Here is a 25212-nt window from a genome sequence, read left to right as displayed (position 1 = left end):
CAACACAATACGTATAGCGCACCGTTAGAGAGTGAGTGCGAATGCTTTTTGTTTTTGCGCTCAGCCAAAGAGAGATCAAAAGTTTCGCTCATCGAAGCTCACTCCAACAGCAACATCTCCAGCTCCAGTCTGATCTCTCTGCACTGCTCTGCTGTGCTTTAGCTATATTTCGGCTCTCTCTCTCTATGTGTCTGTGTATGTGTGTGTGTGTCCATGCGTATTTATATGTGTGTGAACCGGTGGTGAAGTTTCAGTTCGGTTTACTCAGTGTCGGTTTGCGCGAAGGTTTTAGCACTGACGTTTTTTATTCGGCGTTAAGCGTTCTCATCGAACGGTCGTGTGTGTCTGCGTCCTCTGTGATCCGCAAACGCCTATGCGCTATACTCTCTCTCTGGCCAGTCATTCTGTCAGACAGTCGAGTTAGTTTCGACGCGATTCGCAGCTGCGCGACAATCAAGGCGGCAAAACTGATTTTAGTTACATTCGTTGGCTCCGATCGTGCCGTGTGTCCGTCGTGTGTGTTTTGTGGAGTGTGGAGCAGATTCCAAAGTCACCGCTCAGTGTTCTTTAGGTAATTAAACAAAATTTTGCAAAATAAGTGAACCAATGAAAGTGCTCAATTGAGTATAGGGTATGATGATGTGCACATAAGAAAATCAAAGTAGCAGACTTTAAGAGCAATTTATGGGCTTTCGATGCGGCTGCAGTTTGTTTGTTCTTGTCTGCTTCCCTGTCATCTGCTGTGCCTCTGTATTGGTGTGACTGCGTGTGTGTGTGTGTGTGTCTGTGATTGGTGCTCGCTCGGTTCTGTGTTTGCTGTTGTTTTTGCTCAGGTTTCGGTGACATTTGTTTCGGCTGCTGCTGCGGCTGCGGCATTTCGTGTTCGTCAGTCTCGTTTTCGAAATTCTTTTTTGTTATATCTTTTATGTGAAATTGTTATTTTTTGCGCCGAAACCAAAATTGATAGCGAACAAACAGCCGAACGAGCGACGACGGCAGTCACAACGCAGGCAGCCAAGACGCCAGATCGCAAAGATCGTTGCCAAGATCGTCAAGATCTTCTTGAAACGCGTTGAAGGACTTTCGGTGAAAAGCAATGAAATTGAATAGACCCAAAGATACAGCATAAAGAGCATAATTCAAATAGTGCCGGTGCAACAAAGAAAAAAAAACAAGAAGTGGAAACAAGAAAGAGAATAAAATATATATATCAAAAAATATATATTTTAAATATAGCCTAGCAACTGAGAAAAGTGTTTTAATCTATTTAAATAGATAAATAAATATATATACAATACAACCCACAAAAAAAGAAATCAACTTTATAAACAAAATTAAAAAGTGAGAAAAATTGAAAGAATTGTTAAGAGTCTTTGCTGTGCTGTGAGTACAAAATTAATCATTCGCAATGTTAGTGTTATCTAAGATCAAGGTCAGCTGCTAATGGAATATCAAGAAGCTTCGCCTAAAGCGTGATAAGGCAAACAACTCGCGTGCTTTGTGTTAGACTCGATTCGATTCGAAGCTCAAGTTTGAGTTGATTTGAATTAGCAACAACTAAATTCGTATGTAAATAAAAGACACAGTTCGCAACTTGGCTGTAATTCCATCGACAATCGATTCAGTTTGTTTGATATTCTCGCCCAAAAAAAAATATTGAAAAACATGTGGGAATCGGATGACTTAAGCTAAGCTGAGCTGCGAGTGAAGCGAAATTGGAGCGTTTATGCAATTTCCAGCCTGAGTTGAAGTTGCACTTGCGTTCAGCTTTTGAGTTTTGACTTTTGCCTGAATCGTTGTCGTCGTCTTTTATTACCTATAATTTCATTTGTGTTTTTGCGGTTGGCGCTGCTGATCTGCGGCAAACTTGACCCTGTTTCTCAACCGAACGAGCAACAACAACAGCAAACAGTAAGAGCTACAGTTATATCGTTATATAATTGCCACGAAACCGACTGCAAAGACGAGTGAAGAGCTTTAATAAAAAATAAAATTGTTACTTTAACCCCCCGCGGGAAAAAGGCAGGCACTTAAAAAAAAAAAACAGACGAAATGTAAAAAATTACTTAAGCAACAAAAGTACAAGAAATAAACACACACACACACACACTCAACCTTTTTTGCGATTACAGTGTTAAGACGTTGTGAAAACTCACTGACGCACGCATTTTACATTCATGTGAAATCTCTGAAACACACTCTGAGTACTCTGCACTCACACTCGCACTCACACTCGCACTCACAATCTATTCATGCAGTTTGCGTTTACGTAAAAACCCAAGAAATAAATAAAAAGTACGCACACGCCTCGCACACTGATCTTCGAATGCGATACGGATTCAAATTGTATCTCTATCTTTATTTGCGGCTATGTATCTTGGGGATTCTTGCGCTTCCGACTTTTAATTTACACAATATTTGTGTGTAATTGTAATTGTTTGTTTACTCGCGTTTTACTCGTGGCGATTGCAAAAATACACAACATTCTAATATATTGAGTTATCAAAATGTCGATTTCGTTTGAATCGTTTTATGATCTGTTTTCGTGTCGAGCGATTGTAATGATTACATTCATAACATAATTAATTGAGAATTGCTGGAATATATAATAATCTATGATTGTGTGTGTGTGTAATTCTCATTCACATGACGTGGTCGGAAGAAGGCGTCGGCGAGATTACGCAACATTTGGAACATTCAAACATGCTGCGATATGTGTGAAACTCAGACTCAGAAATACTCAGAGCTCTTCAGACAGGTGCTAATTTGTGGCGCATAATTCACAGAAATGTGCGAGTGCGCGGCCCAAGTTTCAACGAACAACATTTCGTTTTTATGGCCAATAACTTCAACAACCGCCAACAGCTTGACGCCTTTTGGTGCCTGCTGCCTGCGAAAACAAAAAAACAACACGACAGATATATAAAACTAAACTATATAACTCAAAACAGCCGCCCACAGACAAAAATATCCCAAAAATAAAGTTTCAGGCGAAGACAACGCCGAAGATGATAGCAAAAAACGATAGCGATAACGATAACGATAGCGATAGCAATACTTGTGACTATGACGCTGCCTATGACGACAGCACTATCTTTGTTATTTGTACTATGATTTCCGTTTGGAAATAACCAATAATAAACCCAGAAATAACAGCTGATTTAAGGGAATTCTTGTCGCCTTTCAATTTCCTAATAAATGCTACAAAATTTCAACTAAAAAGTTAATTTAAACAATTTTTAATGCATTCTCAAAATTTCCTTATCAGAGTTATAACAAATTTTTGAACTGTTCAACGAACTCATTCAGAATATTAACTTTCAGTGTTTGCCAATTTCTTATGAAATCAAAATCACAATTTACCATGACGTATGCTTAATGTCGGTTTTGTACTATAATTTCCGTTTGGAAATAACCAATAATAAACCCAGAAATAACAGCTGATTTAAGGGAATGCTTGTCGCCTTTCAATTTCCTTATAAATGCTACAAAATTTCAATCAAAAAGTCAATTTATTGTATTTTAATGCATTCTCAAAAATCCCTTATAGGGGTTATAACAAATTTTTGAACTGTTCAACGAACTCATTCAGAATATTAACTTTTAATGTTTGCCAATTTTTTATGAAATCAAAATCACAATTTACCATCGCGTATACTTAATGTGTTTTGTAATTGCACTGCTTATCGCACAAGTTTTGGTCTCTGGCGACCAGAGTCTGGGCGTTTCAATTTACAGAACTTCCTTTCGCATTGGATTCTGCAATCGGAGCGGCAGTTAAATAAATATGCTGTACATGCTGGCGACATCGGCGCTGCACTTCGATTGAAATGGAAACGCAGCAAATGGGAATTGTGTAAACAGAAATATAGAGAGTGATAGACTCATGCAACCTTGCCCCCATTGCCCCATTAGATACATGTAGATAACGTTGTGGTTTTTGGGGATGAGCAACACATAAATTTTGGGGTATTTTTTGATGTTTCGATAAAGCACAACACGCACTTATCAGAGCGCAATCAAAACAACCGCATGCTGACAGTTGCCCAATTACAACGACACAATGAAAACAATGCAACGACTCAAGAGGGCTGAAGAACTGTTTCTGTAGATTTTGTATTTCCAAGCGATACTCTTAGTGCATTTTGTCATTTGAATCTTTTCGAGGCAAATATAAATTCATGGGCTTAACGCCAAGTGCACATGACTGCAGAGTTGCCAAGCATAGCTATAATTAGCAAGTGTTGAGCGTTTTCCCCGCTCGATAGATAAGATAAGTTGCCAGCCAGCCAACTGCCGCCTTTGATAACGATATATAAAGTACATATAGTTGAGGCCTCGAGGCAATATTATATGGAATTCGATAGGGAATTCTTCCTGCTTTTATAGCAATTTATTTTCCCCTTGGGAGCATGCTTGGCTTCTGTTCATTTAAATTTCTTACATTAACATTTCAACTACATTACAATGGCATTTATCCAAAGTGCAGTTGAATTTCTTTGCACTTGCCTGATAAATTGTGTTTTCTGTGTTCTTTCGGTTGCCATCGCTTTATATTAGTTGATCAATGAATATAAATTTGCATATGGATATTTATAGCCCACGCCAAACAATTTTGTCAATTGGCAAAGGCAAATCAAAGGCAGACACACGAGCAAACATTCAGTTTTTTTCTGTTTTTTTTTTTCGTCATGTTTATTTGTATATTTTTTTTTTAAATGGCATCAAATGTGGAGCATTGCGACCTCGTCTGGGATTACAACTGCGTTGGATGCAGTAGCTGATAGTGAAATGGATCGATTGCATGGCTTGTGGTATAGTCGCACTGTCAGTTTTAATGTTTTACTGTTTTAGTGTTGTGCCGGTGGCGTATGAGTAATCTGCACAGCAGTAGGCAGCAGCAGTCAGTCGTCAGTCAACAGCAGTCAGTTGCCCCAGCGGCTGTGTCGAGTCGAGTTACGTGACAATATGTTGGGCACGTTCGACGCATATTAATCAGCGGTCAGACAAGCAGATAAACAAATTCGCTTGACACTCTTTTAAGTGCTCGGCGCTGTCCAGATACAAACAACAATAACAACAACCACAACTCTGATGACAACAACGGAAAAGGGCAGCTCATTAGGGCGGTGATTTGTATGGGAAATGCATTCTGCGGTTTATGAATGAAGTGTTAGTTTTTTATACCAACTACTTAAAGAGCAGCAGGGTATTACTGTTTTATACCTACCAGACCTTATAAAGTATATATATTCGAGATAATATAGCTTTATCCGTCAGATCATTACAATAAGAACAGTCTTTACAGTCTTTATGATTTCTGAAAATTTGATTGCGATCACAATAAAGTTGTAGTTATTAAAAAAATTGTATATCAGTTACTTGGATTGACAATTTGATACATACATATACTAAATATAGCCTTTGGTATATTTTAGTATTTTTTGATATATTAGGAATACATTATTATATTTGATTTATTTTTGCTTGCAATCTGGTATATGTTGCACTCTATGGTATATTAAAAATGCAGTATCATATCATTATACAATATGGATATATTTCAGTATTTTTTTGATATATTAAGAATTCATTATTATATTGATATATAATATTAAGCATAATACTGATTTATTTTGGCTGGAAATCTGGTATATTTTGCACTCTATGATATATCAAAAATACAGTATTATATCAATATACCATAAACAGCTTTCAATATATTTACGTATTTTTTGATATATTAAGAATGCATTATAAATATTGTTATATTAAGCATAATAGTGCTTTGCTTTTTCTCGAAATCTGGTATGCTTTGCACTCTATGGTATATTAAAAATACAGTATTATATCAATATACCATATGGAGCCTTCAATATATTTTAGTACTTTTATATATATTAAGAATGTATTGTAAATATTGATATATTAAGCATAATACTGTTTGCTTTGGGAGGAAATCTGGTATATTTTGAATATTGTGAATGTAGTATTATATCAATATACCAAAAATAGCCTTCGGTATATTTTTGTATGTTAATTCGGTATATTTTAAGTATAATACCCACTCTTTTGCTTTTATCGAGAAAAATTAGCAGGTATCTTACAGTCGAGTTTACTCGAGCTTCGCTTTCTTACTTGTTTTTCGATGTTTTCTTTGTTTGTTGACCACGCAGCTGCATTCAAATTGTCATATTTCTTTTGTGTGTTGTTTTAGGCGTTTTATAACCTTGAAAACTACCATAAAATTTCGCTCATTTCCTTTCCGTTAAAACAGAAAACTTTCACAGTTCATTGCCAAAACTCTTGAGATTTGCAAATGAATTAAGCATGTAAAATAATGAAAGGCTGGCTGGCAGCAGCCGTCAACGACAAGCGTTCGTTAAAAATGAATTTAGACGCTAGCAATTAAAACGCTAATTATACACAATTAAAATCAAAGTCAGTAGCAAAGCAGCAAAGCAGCTAAGGCAACAGTAACAGATTGCGACAAGCATAAAAAATAGTTAAATAAATATAAGAAATTATACGGAGAATATATGTTATATGTTTTGTGCAAAGTCATTTTGTCATTTCGAATGCAAAAGACTCTCGAAATTGCCTCTGTCTATGAACCTGTTGTATCTCAGCCTCTATCTCAGCCTCTCTTGGCTTATGACTGTACACACACACACACACGAGTTGCACTTTCGATTCGAGCATTTTGAGATTTACAATTTTCTCGTGTTTTTTGTTGTTTTGTATATTTGCAGGTCTGGAACAGACTGACGACCATTTATGTCTTATAAAAGGTAATCAGCTCGCACATTAGCATGCCACGATCACAAAACACAAAACTGAAAAAAAACAACAAAACACAAAAACAACAAAACAGGCCTCCAAATTGAGCTGTTTGCTACGTCGCATTGGCATTCCCAAAAAATCGCCCGGCCAAAAAGCCAGTTGAGATGTACCAATTTTGGGTTGGCAACTCGACAACGCTCTTCTGCTGTGTATTTTAGCCGCATCGTTAGCCGGCTTCCCAGCCCAGACAATAACAGCGGCGTCATCGTCATTATCATCAACAGCAACAACAACAACAACACGATCATGATGAGCATTATGAAACCAGTTCAACGAAAAAGAAACAAAAAACAAAAACCAGCTAGTAAAATTGCTATTGCTTTTGTTAAGTTGCAGCCAAGTCGGTGGGTGCCGGCCGGCAAAAGCAAAGCAAAGCAAAGCAAGCCAAAGCCAAAGCCAAAGCAACAAGTGGTCATAACTGTCAAACGCTTTGGCATCGTTGCAACTGCCTCTATCTCGATCTTGGCTGCAGCAGTTGCCAATACTACGACTTTAATGGCAAGCAATCGTGCGTGCTCTTAACGTGTCAACTTGGCCGGCAAAAGTGGTCGACTCGAGATGCGGCTTATTGCCATTGCCACTGCCAGCTGAGAGATCTGATCATGCGATCTACTGTTGCTGCTGCTGTTGCTCTCTCCTTGGCCTTATAGATATTGTATTTATACATAGTTTATTAAACTGCTACCAAAACTTAACCGCAGGGCTATTTGTCCACTTAGAATCGAGTGTCTGGAGTCTGCGAACACGTGTCTTTAGCCCAAGCACTGTGCTACAAAGTTTCCCAGAACCAGTTTATGTTCTCTGCTTTTATTGTGCTGTGTTGCAAGCTCTTTGTAGTTTAAGATATTGCCACAGACAAACAGACTGAAAAGCGAAATCCGGCGGAACGCAATGGCAAATGGCAGGTGCAATTGGCCAATAATTTCACGCTGCAATTGGGATATTTATGGCGTGTTGTAATATTTTATAGTTGGTTGTTGAACTCTGATCGAAATGGTAGCACAAAACTTAATGAATTTTCATTAATTAATCATTGTCTCAGCATATTGTTTGCCACTATAAATTACAACAAATGTGTATTAACCTCGAGACCTGAGTAAATTAACCATGTTTGATAGTTCGACCCGAGTTCGAGTTGAGTTAATTGCACGTTGTTTTTAATCGGAAGTAGTTGAAGTGTGTTAATTAATGTGATTCACATTTTGAGTTGCAAGGTCTTTCGGCTTAGTCAATGCTGTAAATAGAGGCTGCTGACTGACTGATCACACACCCTGAACTTTGGCAAACACGAATCGAGAATAGCAAAAGAAATAAAACCCACGCAAATTCAGTTTAGAGTTCAAGTTTTCGATTTTGGTGTCTTGTTTCTAGTTTCGAATTCAATTAAGTTGTTATGTCATAATGTCACCATAGTTGGAAATTCCCGGAACACAGCAGGGGGGGAAAACTGTTCAACAGCAACATTCTGCTGATCTTCGTTGTCGTTCGTTGTTCGCCAATTAACGCAGCTGTGGATAATAATTTAGCTTAACTATTAGTATCTCTATCTCAAGTATCTCGTATCTTGTTTTGTGCTTTACTAATTATAGCAACGTGGCATGAGACTTGTTGAAAATGTAAACAATTATAAGGCATTGATTAACTGCCGATGCTGACTAAATTAACGTCATTCTAATTACGTTCGAACACACAGAGTTCAATGCAAGTGTCAGCTAAGCAAATAGGAACAATCATAACGATAGTTTAAACACTCGTAACAGACACTTTAATACATTCGCTGATTATTTTATTGATTGCAATTGCAATTGTACTTGCACTTTGCGCATAACCATGAAGCTCTGTATCTAATTGTCATTTAAATGCTGCTTTATACGTTTTGTCCCGTTTCCCAGTTAGATAAGCTCTTTAAGATTGCCCGTGAATGCGACTATTGTTAAGCGTTGAATTACGAAAGAAGCGACAGACTACAAGGTGCTTGGCTGGCGCCCATTGGCGTTTGGGTTTCATTGAAAAGTGTCGGACAAAAGTGCAGCCGCATTTGGCACAAATCAGCCTCAGACGACAAACTCATCACTCGTCGCCTTTCTGTATCTCTATCTGTATCTGTATCTGTATCTGTATCTGCATATGTATCTGTCTGTTCAAATGTATCTATGCGAAAAGACAATGATTTATGTAGGCGTCGCTGTCACCGCGACAAACTTGTGCCGTGGGTGTCCACACACACACAAAGATACACTTACTCACACACATGCCATCGTAACCGGACTGCGAACCATAACTAAATTAATATGAAATAATCAAAGTGCTCGAATTGAATTGTTGTTGTTGCTGGCTGGCTGGCTGGCTGGCCACCTTTCTCTTTGCGGCTCGTATTTCGATCCTCCTCTCCCCAAAAAAAAACATTTGCTTCAACTGAACTTCACATAAGGAATACATATATTTTCAGAAATAACTGCAACAGCGACAGAATGTTGAACATTTTGCGCATACTTGAGATATTTTCGGTCCGATTTAATGCAAAACAGTGGCAACCAAATGTATGCGTATGCGTATAATAAACTTATTTTTGCCAGAGTCTATTGTTATTGTTTTTGCAAATTGTGAAATGCGAGGCTGTTGGGTTTACCTTTCTAACTTTCTCCATCGAAGAGGTGTTAATCTCAGTTCAATAATTATTATTTCTGGGGTTTTTTCTCCGTCTGTCTGTAGTAAATACATAACAGTGAGTGTCGGAAATGTATGCCATTTCAAAAGTATAAAATCATTTAGTAATTACATATGGGTAATTTTTTTTTTAATGAGTCATTTTGTGCGTTCGGCATTTTCAACAATACAACATATATGATGTATATTGTTATTGTCAGTGTGATTCAGTTTTATTGTGAATCGTGAATTGTCTATATACTTTTCTTGGGAAGCCACAAATGCGCCGACTGCCTTGGCAATTGGCCAAGTGGCCAAGAGTAGAGTTGCGGCAAAGAATAGAGAAGGCGTCGTCGCTGATCGATGCGATTCATTTAATTTTGACGAGGTTCAAGTTCAATGCAAATGTGCGTCCAACTAATAATAGGAAATGGCGCATGGTCGATTAAATGTGTAAATCAAAACTCAAGTTGAATGCTATTTGGGCAACGCTTTGGCCAACAGGTCGCATACGTAATGTGAGCTGCAATTCACTTTATTACTTTTGGTCTTTTTTTTTTGACTAACGGTTTGAACTGAGCTTGGTGCATTGACTTGGCTACACGTTTTACTTATTTGGTTTTTGGGGCGTTGTTGCTGTCCGCTGCCAGCAAGCGGGGCCACAACACGTTTTGCATAATTCACATAATTTTCGCTTATGCTTTGCGCTTTTTGCCTCACATTTTAGTTACGTATTTTTCAAGATTGGTTTCTGTATATTTCATTTTTTTTCCTTTTTGCTTTTACGACTACGAGTATGAGTACTTTTCGTGGAAATCAATAAAACTCTTGGCTTGGCTCTTTTTGGTGTGGTTTTTTTTCTTCTTTAGTTTCGCTTTTTATTAATAAAAAAAGTGACTTAAGTAAGGCTCATTTGCAGTTGATTGGCGTTGCCACACTTTGCGGCCAGAGTTTGCCTAATTGGCAAATTGAAGCTGCCCTTGTTTTGCAAAAATTACCATATTGATAAAGTAGTACTAAACGAAAATACAAAAAAAACAAAAACTTCGGACGTAGCCAATCGAAGGAGAGACGAACAGACGAAGCGCAGCGAATTGGGTCATTAGACCCACAGCAACGTCGACTGCAGTTGAGTTCTGAGTTTTTAGTGTTCCGATCGAGAACAAAACCAAATTACAATTCACATATGCTAATTGTCTTTAGCTCGCCGACTCTTTGCAAATGTGTGTGTGTGTGTGTGTGTGTTTGCGTGCTTTACCTGCCCACGGTTTATCGCAAAAAAACAAAAACACTCATAGAACTCGTTGTCTAGAAGTATGACGACATGAGTGTGTGAGTGTGTTAAAAATTCACAGTTCGCCTTGAATGAACTGTGCCTGTGCCGTGTTTTTGTGTTATTATTACTCCTATTGCTATTTCTATTTTTATTTCCATTTTTTTATTTTAATTTTATTTTTGCATTGTGAATGGCAGCAAGCAAAGCGAGCGTAGCCAAATCGCCTTCACTGAGTCATGGCTTGTTTCGAGCTTAGACGTCATCTCTGGCAACGCAAGCTTCAAAGCTGTCCATTGTGTGTGTGTGTGTGTGAGTGTGATTTTATGCAAAAGCTGCGCAGGTAAAGACAACGAAATCACCTGATGTTTTAATTGCTGCGCGTCATCATTTCGACTGCGTAGAGCGGTTAAAAGAAGTAGAAAGAAAGTGACAGAGAAAAAGAGATAGAGGGAGAACAATGTGAAGAGGGAAATCGAAAGCAAACTGCGGAAGAAGAAAGGTTGCGGCGCAGAATTGGCAACAGTTCAATAAACCATGCGACTATGAACGACCCCAAAAGTTAACGGTAACTGTAACGCGCTGACTTCGCACTCTCCACTCTCCACTCTCCACTCTCCATTCTCCACTGGCCATACTCTAGAAATGCCCCCATTTATTCGTAGTTGATCACGTAAAAAGTCGCACTCACTTATGATGATCTTTGTGGTTTTCATTTTGCATACTCAATTGGAAATACGAGAGCTAAATTGAGCTAAGCTTTGAGTATGCGTAGTTTTTTTTATCTTTTTATCATATCTATTTATACATATAGTACTTTGCATATGTATACCGTTACGATACATATTCGAAATCAGGCAAAGCCAAATGCCTTTTATTATATGGCGTCGCACAGCGTGCACAATTTAAATGTACCTATAAAAAAGAGATTTGCACGAATCTAAATCCGCAAAAAACACAAGCGAAAAATGTTCGCAAATCTCTCGCTCATATCATATATGATATGATGCTTTTACGAGTATATTTCTCCACTTTGTTTTTATGTTTGCTCAACAATCAAATACGGCTTTAAACTATTTGCATACTCACTGTGTTGCTGCTGCGGAGACATCAAATGATGATGATGATGATGATGACCGACAATTGACCGAGAGACAAGAAATGTCTATAGAGCTAGATAATATGTAGAAATTAAAAACAGTTCTACACGCTGAATATAGATTACACAATTCGTGACCAGTAATACTTGAATTGCACTTTTTTTTCGAGAATATGCTGAGTAATTGACTTAAAATATAAAATGAGAGAGGCAAACCAGTTTACGCCAACCTCAAAAATATTATAATTATGTACTAAAATGCAAAAAGTCGAAATCGTGTTTATTTTTGGGATTTGTTATGAGAGAATAATGTATATTTAACTGCAGCGTTGCCTGCTCGTAAATTTAAATATCCATATATAATATCGAGACAATTAAACCACCTTCGCAGGCAAGCCAAAATAATATAGGAAAATAATGAGTTCATTTCTTCGGCTAGAGAGAAATGTGAATGATGTGTTAATGCTTTTCCGGCGACAATTGCCATTATTTATAGCCACAGGTATTTGCAGGGTATTTGTGCGTCTGTCAGATGCGAGAGCGTCACTCGTAATACTTGCTGCTAATGTTGTTGATTCTTCATTTCAATTTTTTGGACGCACTGAGTCAAGGTTAGGGGAGAGCATTTGTCATCGTTTAACTTAAATGCCGCCGTTGTTGAGGTTGTTGTTGTTGTTGTTGTAGTTGTTGTTGTCGCAGATTTCTTTCAATTTGCAAAATGTTTGTTCTAAGTTGATGTCGCCATTAAGTGGCATTTGGCAGCCATACGCTGCACAGCCAGCATTTTCCATCTTCGTTTTTTTAATACAATATAAATATATTTTTTTCGGCAGTGCCTAATTTGCACTTCCTGTCGCCGAACAACTGAGGAGGAGACAACGTTGGCAATTAAGTGAAATCACGATCAAATTATGATAACAAAAAATATACTCAAAACACACGCTCGCACATTTAAAATGCAATTAAGCACATTAATTGCCAACTGCAACTGCAACTGCAAATGTTAACTGGTCGGGCAGGTGGCCAAAAAGGCAAATTGACAGATTTTGATAAATGCCTCAACGCCACCAACTGTTTGTTCACTGTTCGCTCACAATAAGCCTGAGAAACGTTTTGCTGTTTGCATTTTTCCCGTTGCAAACAGTCTGTGGAGAAAGTCTTTCCAGCCGCGTCTTGGCAATTTGTCAACACCAGCCCATTTGAAGAAGACATTTGTTGCTGTTGTTGCTGCTTTCCTGGCTATGTTTAAGCGCAATTTGTTAAGACCACTTTTCAGATGTCACATTGAGGCGTCATCTCTGTCAGCCACAGTGGCAGCCAACTGTTTACAGTCGCCTTGACCTTGAGGCTGACCAGCAACCCAAAAACATAAAGCTAACTGATTGTCTCTCTCTCTCTCTCTCTCTCAGTCTCTCTCTGTCTCATCTTTCGGTTGAATCTGTTGAGCGTCTGTGGCACATTTGCATGCCGTGTGACGCCTCATTTCCAGTTGGCATTTTCTGCCTCGCTTCGCAGCCGCAGCTCGCATCATTATCGCAACGGCTGCTGCGACTGCGCCCCAATTATGTTGTGCCACCAATTGCGGCAGCAGCAGCTGCTGCACATGCCCCGGCATACATAAGTATATTTGTATTATTTTTTTCTGTTGCCGTCTGCCTGCGCAAATTGGTGGCATACTGTGCAGGCAGAGTTGCCCAAAAGTTGCCCTTGAGTTTTGGCATGGAAAACTTTGTTGCAAGTTCACGGCGAATCAGCATGACGAGGCATAAGCAACAGCTACAGCAACAGCAAATGCGAGTGTCAACTCATAATTACTCACGGTTAATTACTGAGCACAAACATGTAACTCAGGGTGGAATTCTCTAGAGTGAAGTCTTTAAAGACTTTGTCAACAACAACTTTGCATATGCGAAGTGCACCTTGTTGCATCTATCAACGTACTTGACCAGTTGATTATCTACATATATGTATATTTGTTTCCACGCTGTTCCCATTGTTCGTTGAGAGCTTTTGCGGTCAGAGCGAGAGATAGAGACTGCGGTTTAGCTGTTGCTTATCAACTGTGCTGCTGAGGAAGAGCGCGAATTGCACTTAAATTGCATCCACGAGACAGACGTCAATCACTTTGCGTTGCTCAGGCAATAAATGCCGAGCACACAGATACTCACACACACACACTTGTACACACAGCGACAGTTGTAGTAGATTGAGATTAAAAGCGAGCCGCTTATTAGTCTGGCAACGGCATAACAGCTGCTCACCGACCTCAACCCCTTAACCTAACCAGCCGAATGCTAAATGGGTTTGATCTTTATCTATGTGATAATGTTTGTTGAGATTCGTGTGTGTGTGTGTGTGGGCAGTGAGTAGTTGAATGCTGAGAGAGAGACAAATGCTGACAGGTGATTTACTTAATTAAGCGTTAAGCCGAAGAACAGTGAAAGTCTGACAACAAATGATTAGATCTATCAACAAGTGCTAATAAACTAAACATAAATTGTGCATGTTTATGTTAACAATAACAAAAGCTGTTAATTAGTAACTGAATTAAAAAATCCGTCTGCCTGTCTGTCCGTCTCTTCAAATGCAAACTAATCACACAGTTTTGTAAATATCATGATGAAATTTGGGGAGCATCACTATATTTATTGAAGCTTTTATTTTTGTGAAAATCCGTCGGATCACATTACTATAACATATAGTCTCCACATAAGTTTGCACTTAAAAAATGTAATTGTTTTTGGAAGTAACTCTCCCCAGTTATTACTTTTTAATAGTTGTCAAATAATGAGCTTGCAACACCTATTTTTTTACACCACCCCTGAGTCATTTTTCTACAACATTTCGGCATTAAAAGGTGCGTCAGGTGCTCGAGTTGCTGATGTCACAGTCCACGTAAATGGCCGCACCGCAAAAAACTTGTCTTGTTGAACTTAAAAACTTATCAATAAAATAGAAAATAGCAAAAGAATTATGAATTGCCTGCGAGCTGTAGATAATGTTGTCAGTAGAGTTTGGGCGATAAGCAAATCTAATCACGATAACCAGCGAAGTTATCGATAATTTAACCGCAGCGGAAACACTGTGAGAGAGTTACGAAGATAGAGTGACATATGAATGACGTAATTGCGATTCACAATTCGCGATCAAAGCTCATGGAACAGACTCGATTGTAGTCATAGTTAGTTGGTCTTTGTTGACACATTAGTAATTATATGATTACTTTTTTAACGTGAAATCATAGACTGTAGAGCAATAAAGACAATTGCAGTTAAATGCAAAAAGTTGATACTTAATGAAGTACACATAAAGTAAAAGAGAATAAGGTTAACACTAATTATATGTAATATACATTTTAAATAATAATAAAATAATGTAATAAAGGAAATATATAAACAATGTTAGAATAAGTATATCATCGAATTAAAATAAATAATGAAATCAAAATTTATATACAAAAATAAAATATAAAATACAGTAAACTGTGACATAAAATAATAATAATGAATAATAAAATCTTCAAAAAATAATGAAATATATAAGCAAAAAATCTAAAATTCTACATTTAAACAATATAAATAATGTAAAGATAAATATGATATAAAATAAAATGAAAAAAGAATAATAGAAGAGCAATCAAAATTAAAAATGAAGAATATGAATACAAAATACAGTAAAATCTATCATAATAATAAAGAGTAATTCCCAACAAAAAGAAATTGCATTAAAAAAATAATAATTTTCTATTATAATAAATAATTTTAAATGTTGTACACATAAATGTTATATTTAATTGTTATATTTATTAAAATATTCTATTACAATAATAAAATACGTTAAGAATCCAGCATTGTTTATTATTCTTAAAAAACAGAAATAATTCAAATTTAAATATATCGAAATTTAAATAATTCAAATTTAAATAATCGCAACCCATAATAATTCTGGAATTTTCTTATACTGTTTTTCAGATAAGCACAGAGTAATCAAGTAGATCCAACCCCAACATCCCACAGCAGCCATGAAGCACTCCAATCTGCCAGCTCTGCTGGCTCTGTTGCTCTGCATTTGTGCAGCAACCGCCTCAACGCCCGCCACCTACTTCTGTCCCGAGGACTGCAGCTGCACACTGTCCCAGCACACGCACACACCGACACTGCATGCGAAATGCAACAGCACCCGGGGATTGCAGTACTCGGAGGAGCCACTGCCAGCCAACATACCCATACATTCCATCGATCTCTCCTTCTTGGGACTGAAGCGAGTGGGACACATTCTGGACATGCTGCCCAATCTGACCTCAGTGGATCTGTCACACAACGAACTCCACGAGCTCGGACATCTGAGCAAACAGATTAAGAAACTTCATGTGAAGCACAATCGCCTCACCTCGGAGCAGCTGCTGAAGTTGCCACAGCACTTGACGGTGCTCAATCTGCAGCACAATGACATCACATATCTGCCCATGGAGTTGACGCATCTGCATCATCTGGAGCATCTGGAGCTGGGCCACAATCCCATCAACTGTTCGTGCTCCACGCTTGAGGTGCGCAATTGGCTGCAGGAACGCAATATGTACATGGCCAAGCCTGTGGTCTGTCATCAGCCTCGCGAGGCTTACGGCAAGTCCTGGCTGCAGATCAAACAGTCGCAGATTTGCAGGAAGAACTATAGCTGGCCCGATGTCGACGAGAGCGATGAGAATGAGCTGATGATGGGCGACCAACCTGCCGATAATGAGGAGGAAGTCGATGAACTTGGCAAGGATTTCTTGGTCATCGATGGCAAGAAGTCAACCAGAGCTGTAGAGCCAGCACCGCCAGTGCTGAATGATTTCGAGGGTTCTGGCGACTTGACCCAACCCAATATGGAGATCGTGGCTGCCAAGCAAGTGTCCTCAGAGTCCGCAACAGAGGAGGAGCCCAAGGTCGAAGCTGTGGTGGATAACCTTCAGCAGGATGAGGAGGACGATGGCTCTGGCAGCGGTGGTGGACCATTGCCCATCGTTCCCATCGTATTCACGAACAACGCTGACAATGTCGATGACTTTGAGACACCAGATTCGGTAGAGTCTGAGCAAAAACACGACGAAAACGACGACGACAACAGCAAAACCAACGACGAGACTTTCGACAACAAGCCCGTGGAGACGCCAACAACTGAGTCCCCAGTCGTGTTCCACAGTAATTTCAACATATTTGGTGATGGCAAGGGTGCCCAGCAGCAGCCAGAACAGTCTGTGGAGGAGAAGTCCGAGGAGGCGAAACCCGTCGAGGAGGAAGTCATTGTGCCCGTGGTACAGACCAAATTGGACACCGACCAGACACTAGATGTCATCACCGATGCTCCACTCGATTCGGACAAGCACTCGGATGACATACTGGCCGCCAAGATTGGCAAGAAGGATGACAGCAATGCCATTTACTTCCTGCTCGGTGTTATCGCTCTCATTGTGGTCGGTCTCATTCTGTTTGTGGCCATCAGACGTTGCAAGTACAACAATAATGCGGCAGCACGGGATTTGGAGGCACAGCGCGTAACCGAATTGCTCGACATGGACAAGAAGAATCTGGGCAAACCCTTGGCACGTAACGGACACGAACAGGCTCCTCTCATCGGTGAGAAATCCAAACTCGATGATGCACAGATTGTCAACGGCTCCGGCAAGAAGCCGTACGACAGTAAGGATGGCGCCGGACAGCAGCCGCTGTTGAATGGCAATGGCACGGCCAATGGCGAGTCCAACAAGGATGTGCCCACCATCCAGGAGCCCAGCACCGGCGAGCCAGCACCCCATGAATACTATCCCATCACACCCAGATACCCAACGCCACAGTCGCCACGTGCCTCGAAGTACGCACAGCATCCGCAGGGCGAGGGGGCCGAGCCGAACAACAACAACGAACCGGATGGGGCATATTTGCCATCGTCGCCCAAATCGGGTCGCTACTCGCCGGTCTATTCGCCAGAGACAGGACGCGTGAAGATCAAGTTAACCGAAACGCCCAAGCCGAAGACACCGATGCTGGTGACACGCAGTAAATCCAATGCTGGCGACATTATCACAACGCCTGTGCCCACACATCAGGTGCCAGTTGGAGGTTCCAATGGCGTGGCCAGTCACTGAGTGTGGCGTCAGTCCATAGCCAAGTGTAAGTGCCAAGCAGCAGCAAACAGCAGCAATCAGCAAGCAAATCAACAACATGAACTTTTCAAACTACAAAATAAGAGAGAGCAGCCAGCAGCCAGCAGCCAGAAGCCGAAGCAGCAGGAAAAGCAGCCCCCAAACTTGATCGAGGGTGATCGATGAAGTAATGAGAGCAAAACTATTCGATTTAAGCTCCCGCACACACACACACACTCCCCTCTTAAATATACTATGTGTAACCAATTGTAGTCTAGCGATTAAGTAAATTAATTATTATCTAAGCATAAATCTAGTTTAATACCAAAGTTATAAATATCTTAAATGTAAAGTTTTCCACCAAACGCGCGAATTACAAAAAAAAAGGGATCAACACTTTGCGAAACTATTCCTCTTCTAAGTTCTGATGCATCCTAACCATCTGAACAATGATCTTTAACTGCATCTGATGTACATGTGATGTACACATCTTTACTTACATACATATGTGAATTTTATATGAATCCGTAATGTATAATACTTAAGCGCTTTTCTCTTGTGAAATTATATTGTGTTACTCTTCGTGTGAATGACTCTTCAATTCAATATAAGCCTATCAATAAAAACCAAAAAAAACGACAACAATAAAAACAGATAGTTTCGATAAAATGAGAAGCTTTTTTTCTTGGTAAGCAAAGTTTTCAGTACTTACGAACAACTAAATACACCACAGACCAAAAATCTTACCACACTTAGGTTTGTGTCTGCGCTAAACCATTTTCGATGAACGAAATGTGTCTGGGCTTGATTCGTGTCTCGGCTGAACGAACAATACAGTGGTGGCAAAAATAGTGAGAACAAATTCGAACAAAAAACGCCATGTGTGTTACATGAATCATTTTTAAATAAGTCTTAAATGTTATGTACAACAGTATGGATTAGTGTAACAAATGAAAGAAAATTATAAAATAAAATATTGTCGTTTGTTTGGCTTAAAATAATGTTTCACGCATGGGTTTATGCACTTGAACCAGCCGTTCTCCCTCACTCGACGAAGACTCATCGGCCGCTGCGGCAGCAGCACTGAAATTTCCACTGACCCGTCGACTGGCCGAGTTCTTGCGCTTCTTCCGTTTCCCTTGTTCCACATCATGCTCGGCACCCGAAGTGGAGACACTCTCCGGCAGAGAGGCGAGATCTGGTTCGTTCACCTCCTGAAAGTCGCTGGCAATGGTCGACGAGGATGGCGCCTTCTTGAAGTAGTCTTCGATGGCCGGCGCAAGTGGTGCACCTCGTTGATGCTGTTGCATTGTGTACACTTGTGCACTGACCTGCATGTTCATGGGTGACTTTGGTTTGCGCTTCGCGAATGGACTGCCCGGTTTACTGCCCAAGTCTTCGTACTCCGGATCGGTGAGGAACTCAACACTGTCGGCCATCATGTTGACGCGCTTAAATGGCGGTATCTCGGCGATCTTTGGCTTACGCTTCGTATACGGACTATTCTCGTAGCTCTGGAAGTTGCCAATCTGTTCTGCGCTTTGCATATTTTGTGTCTTAAAATGCGCGGCGGGAAAACGTGAATCTTCAATGCTGAAGCGTCGACTACCCGACTGATTGTTGTACTCCATGCGACCAGTGCGTCTATAGGGTCCATACTGCGCGGTTCTCTCCTTATCACGATTCGAAAGCATCTCCACGCTGCGGAATCTCTGTCGGTTGTCCAGCTGCAGCTCCTCCTCCCCGGCGGATTGTTCGCCATCCTGCTGCGTTTGCGAACGACGCAGATATTTGCGCGCTCGGTCCGTGATGCTCAAGTCCAGCATGGACTTGACGGGTCGCTCCATCTTGGGCATGAGAAGTGCATCCTCATAGGAAGGCAGAAGACTCACTTCTGGTGTAGGTTGCAGCGTTGCGCTGGACTCTTCTCGCATCATGCGATCATTGAGATCTCGTCTAAGGGGATGAGTTATTTCTTATAATATGAAGCAGCAGTATTGTACATTTATCAACTCACATGCGACGCAGTTCGTCGTGATTTTCCTCGTATTCCCGGCGATTGTTTTGCTCCTTTCGCTTGCGCAGCAATCTCTGGCAGCAACCGTAGCAAAGTGCCGCAATACCCAATCCTAGAATGGTAAGCATGACGGTGGACCAGACCTTCTCTCCTTTGCTGCTGCGTGCGCTGACTGTCCACTCAGTGAGGCAGGCGTAATCCCATTGTTTGCCCTCATAACCAGGCGGCGAGCCACAACGCAGATGATAGCGATCCTTTAACTGAAGATTTCAACAATATTATTAACAACAGAACAACAATAAACTACTCCCGATACTCACTTTTGTTGGCTTCGCTGTGAGAAAGTCGTAGAACTCGACGAACAAGGGATCTTGACACTCGCAGATCCAGGGATTGTCGCCCAGTCGGATTTGATCGAGAAACTTATTGGCACGGAAGAAGGAAGGCGGTATCGGGTTAGTCAAACGATTGCCATTTAAATGGAGATCAGCAAGCTCTGGGAAACCACTAAAAGTGCTATTGCGTATTGTTGATATTCTGGGGAGAAATAAAAGAAAGTCAACACCAGGCGTATACTTAATTTGCATTGTAAACTTACCTGCAATTGGCCAGATTCAGATACCACAGCGTTTCCGAGTGCATTTGATTGGGCAGCTCAGCAATGAAATTATTCGACAGATCCACTTTTTGTATAACCGACAAACTGGAAAATGCGGTGCTCTCAATCTCGGATATTTCACACCAACTCATATTGATGTGACGCACCGAATTGCTGACAATCCTCGTCAGCTTCTTTATAATATTTCGACTCAGGTTGAGCTCGGTGAGCACATCGTTGCCGCGTATCAAATTGCGATTCAGATACGCAATCTCATTAAAGGCCAAATTGAGTTGCTTGAGTCGCTTCAGTGCACCGAAAGCTTCGTTTTCAATTGAACGCAGCAGATTCTCAGACAGATCCAATACCTCCAGTATGGTGTTATTGGCAAAGGTGTCGACTCCAATAGCGCGCAATAGATTGCCCCGCAGCCGCAGCTCGGAGAGCACGGGCAAGCCACTCAAATCAATCTCATCCAGGTTGCAGTAGGAGAGATCAAGTATACGTAGCTCCTTGGCCACAATGGGCGCTATATCGCTGGCACCAAATTGCAACGCCGTGTTGCGCGATAGATTTAGTGCCTCCAAATTGGGCAACGCCTCGAGGAAGGCGGCGCCAAGTCCCTGCAGACTGCAGTTGCTGAGATCGAGCATTCGAATGCTTCTCGAGGGCAAACGCGACAATTGCATTCGCTGATTGTTGGCCAGAGAAAGTCGTTCTAGGTTGGGCAACTGATTGACGGCAATGTCGCCATCCACCAGGCTGATGTGAGCCTCAGAAATGTCCAGCTCCGTTAGCGATAGACTGTTGATCTGCTGACTGTAGTCCGGGCCACCAAAGCTGCCCAAGCGATTGCCCCGCAAACTGAGACGCTTCAGATTTGTGGCATACTTGAATGCCTCGTTTGCGCTAATCGCTGTCCAGCTGTTGATCGTGTTGTTGGCCAGCAGCAAAGTGCGGAGTAAGGAGAATCCAATGAGTGAATCGTCCGATAGAGTGTCTATGAAATTATCCGACAAATCGAGGTACAGCAGTGAGGTCATATCCGCATATTGTCGCGGAAACTCTGTGAATTTGTTGCCCGACAAATCCAAGTGCTCGACGGGAGCTGTGCCAAAGCTGGGATAGATGCTGAGACCACGACGTGAGCAGTCCGCATACAAGCTATCGACGACCCAAGTGCACTTGCAGGAGACAGGACATTCAACTGCCGAGCTGTATTCAGCACCGAGCAGTGCGATTAGAAGGAGGAAGAATGATCGCTTGCGAGACATGTCTGTAAAGAGGCAAATTTCGCAATCGAAATGTGAATCAGCTGTGAGATGCTTGGCGTTTAGCGATTTAATCGTACTCTATATATTGCGTTGTCCCCAATTGAAAAGTCGTTTTATTGCGCATGCATTTTATTTGGGCCTTATCATTATCTTTTTGTTGCAATAAACAAGTAAAGGGGGACCGACGCTTGGACTCAGCCACAACTTAGAGTATAGACAAAATCTATATATAAACTTTTAATCACATTTGAAAACTGTCTCTATTTGCAATATATTTCTAATAATTGGCAATTTAATGACGTCACTGCTGGAATGTATTCACCTGCTTCGAGTTTGTTTTGATTTTCGTAGAACGCACAACGCGCTTGCGCTAGCTCTTGGTCTAGCTCTATACAGTTGGAGCGCTTATCTTATCGATGTTGTTGGGGATTGTTGGCCTGGGGAATATCGAAATTAGAGCACCAAACACTGAACAGCTACGCCGCACATTTAAGCAAACATTAAACAGTCGAATTTCCTTTAACTTTATTTCAATGACAAATTTCAGTTGCGAAAACGTGACATTGGCATTTAATCCGCACTCTACATTTTATTACGAAAACTCCAATTGCACTGGCGCGATCAACACAACAGGCGCTGATGTCTCTTCAATGTCGGCTAATACTGACTGAATGAAAAATTACTCACCTGCCACTATACGAACCGTTTCATGCTGATAAGATAAGCCGCTGATAAGCCACTGATATAGTTTACGGTCTTTCAGTGTTGAACAACAACGGCGGCGTCCGTCGACTGTGTTGTGTAGCTCTTCATTTTATGAGCAGTCCATTTGAATTCGTATGCCACTTATTATATTATATATAAGTTTATATATATATCAAAACATATGTAAGTTTACTTTGACTAAGCATTGCAATTGTGAAATTTATAAAAAGTGCAGGAAGTTTTACATTTTGGCCCTCTCTTTTATCAGCAAAGTCTATTTGAATTTGTACTCCATACATATAGATGTATATTTAATCAGACATACATTTTAACTCACTAATTTGTAATTTACATTAGCAATTGCTCAATATATAAAACGAGCGTATATCTTGGACTTTTGATTATATTAATGATTTTTTTAAAGTCATTTTGATTGGAATCCGTTTAAGACACTTTAAATATAAGATATTCTTTGACTATTCTTAATTTAATATAAATTATTTTGTTAATTTTATAGCATAAACATAAGGAAACGAAAACAAGTAATATTGTTCAATCGCTATGGTTGAAAATTCCTTTTGAATTTAATTTTTCAATTTTTGTTGCATACTTTCAGGCATTTTACTTAATTACTGCGCTTTCATATTTGTTTGCTGGATATTATTCCAGACTTGTAAGTGAACTAAAAAAATAATAAATGATGATACTTTTTGTATTGAGAAAAACTTTATTAGTTATATAAAAAAAACTGGCAAAAAAATTTTCCAATTAAAATGCAATCATTGGAAATTTCGTTCGTATTTTATTTTCGCTGCATACTTTTAGGCGGTTATCTTATTATTGCGCTTCAATTGTTTGCTGGAAATTATTGCATACTTGAATATGAACTGAAAATTTATGCATATAAACCACAATTTTGGGGAACACTACAAATATCAGAAAATTTATAAAGCACCAACTAATCGCTTCACTTCGGTTGCCAAAAAAAGGTAACAAAGGTAATTTTAAAAAATAAAAAACAGAATGACAAAGAGACTACTTAAGAGTGAATATCCCACCACCTTCAGTTGTTGGATGCAACTCTCAATTGATGCAGGTTGATGTTCACCAGACGCTAGACACCTACTAACCGGATTTATTGTAATGAAGCGTGCACAAAATAGAAACGTCGCCATCGCTCAGACAGCGCGATAAAGATGCAGTGGAAATGAAACGAAAATCCGGGCACAGCCAATAGCAACAACCATGACAATAAGAATACAAAAAAAAAACATTAAAATAAAAAACAACAAACTGACGTGTTGACAGCAACATATTTCTCTTTAAATGATGCGGGGTGGGAAGTGGAAAAAAAAACTGAAAAAGTAAGGTGACAAATGAAATGATTTTAAAATTTAAGGGTGCAGTTTGTATGCTCTAAAAAAAATGTTTAAATTTGTACTCTGTTTTGTTCAGTTTTTAGGGTAACGTTTTGTAGCATAAGACATAATTCATTTATTTAATGGTTTCCTAACACTATAACCTGAAAGTTATAAAATATCACTAACATGTTAATTTATTATTTTTAATATGTTTTTCCTAATCCAATTATTTATTAATATACATATTTCTATTTATATTTTTACATCATAAATATGTACATACAATTGTTGAATGTATTTTTATTAGTTTGCAATAAATATGTATGTTATTTATTTTGAACTAACTTATATCTAAATAAACATTTTCAATATATTTCATTTAATATTGCCAAAGTTTTTGAGTTAGCTTAGCATCCCTTGAGGATATATGGAATTGCAGATGCAGTGTATAAAGCGCAAATGTTTTTAAAAGCGTAGCAACGATACAAATTCAATAAATAAGTTGACGCTTTGCTTTTAAAGACGAGACAAACGAAATCGTCCAAGTAGAATGCAGAAGTCAGCGACTGCGTCAGCGTCAGCATAACGCCAGCAACCTGATAAGCTTGACAGGATGTAGCCCGGCAGACCATCACCCGGTCGCACTGCTCCCCCCCTCGCTTTAAGTTGGAACTATTGAAGACGCTGCTAAGGTTTGTCTCATTGTCAGTAGCGAATTCATGCGACAAATTCTGTTACCCGGGCAGCAAACACGCGCTCGCGGATAACTTCATAGATAATGAGCGGCAAGCAGAAGATGTGAGAGGGGAAGCAGCGGTAACAGTGTCCTTGCCATTTTAATGAAGCGCAACGACTTTGTTGGCCCGCATTGTACTTGGAAGGGGTCGGGGAAGGGAGGCGAGTGGCAAGTCGCCTTGTGACGGGATAATTAGCGGCTCGGGCCATGCAAAGTCAGCGATGTCCTTTGCGTTGGGCGTTGGGAATTCGCACAGTTGGAATCACAAGTTAATGCGGTGGTCCTTGGCTCATTGTGTGCTTTTGTTAATGGATTGATTTTGAATTTTCTCTCATCTAATCTGGGTGACTTGATTTTAACATTTCTACTTCTCGTTCCAACGCTCGTTTGCCTGAGCTGCGGTTTTTTATGGGCAATTTCTGGCTGCTTTTTAATAAGAAAAGAAGTGCTTTTTATTTATTTTTGGGTTTCGCTTCGTTTTTTCTTTTTTTTTTTTATTGCGCTACTTAGGAAGTGAAAAGCCCTGACAGCAAAAC

At 39.9% G+C, this 25212-nt stretch overlaps 2 protein-coding genes across 4 annotated transcripts; one reads left to right on the top strand and one right to left on the bottom strand.

Annotated features, from left to right (window-relative positions):
- Window positions 1–260: 260 nt before the first annotated feature.
- Window positions 261–18654, top strand: LOC133840171 (protein windpipe). Of its 3 annotated transcripts, XM_062271857.1 has the most exons (3): window positions 261–571; window positions 6753–6791; window positions 15833–18654. In XM_062271857.1, exon 3 carries the CDS (start codon window positions 15883–15885, stop codon window positions 17986–17988), a length of 2106 nt encoding a protein of 701 aa, XP_062127841.1. In that variant the 5' UTR covers window positions 261–571; window positions 6753–6791; window positions 15833–15882; the 3' UTR covers window positions 17989–18654. The 3 variants fall into 3 exon arrangements, with proteins under 3 accessions (XP_062127841.1, XP_062127839.1, XP_062127842.1); XM_062271855.1 differs by lacking the exon at window positions 6753–6791; XM_062271858.1 differs by lacking the exons at window positions 261–571; window positions 6753–6791 and adding an exon at window positions 1365–1383.
- Window positions 18655–18867: 213 nt separating this feature from the next.
- Window positions 18868–22478, bottom strand: LOC133840170 (uncharacterized). Its single transcript, XM_062271854.1, has 6 exons — window positions 22461–22478; window positions 22197–22311; window positions 20601–21876; window positions 20323–20539; window positions 20003–20262; window positions 18868–19941 (listed from the first exon to the last, which is right to left on the bottom strand). The coding sequence occupies exons 3-6, from the start codon at window positions 21872–21874 to the stop codon at window positions 18978–18980; spliced, it is 2715 nt and encodes a 904-aa protein (XP_062127838.1). The 5' UTR covers window positions 21875–21876; window positions 22197–22311; window positions 22461–22478; the 3' UTR covers window positions 18868–18977.
- Window positions 22479–25212: the final 2734 nt, after the last annotated feature.

Source organism: Drosophila sulfurigaster, chromosome 3 (assembly GCF_023558435.1).
Source record: "Drosophila sulfurigaster albostrigata strain 15112-1811.04 chromosome 3, ASM2355843v2, whole genome shotgun sequence".
Classification (NCBI taxonomy): domain Eukaryota; kingdom Metazoa; phylum Arthropoda; class Insecta; order Diptera; family Drosophilidae; genus Drosophila; species Drosophila sulfurigaster.
The sequence above is the reverse complement of the archived record's forward strand: the minus strand, read 5'-3'. Positions and strand labels throughout refer to the sequence as shown.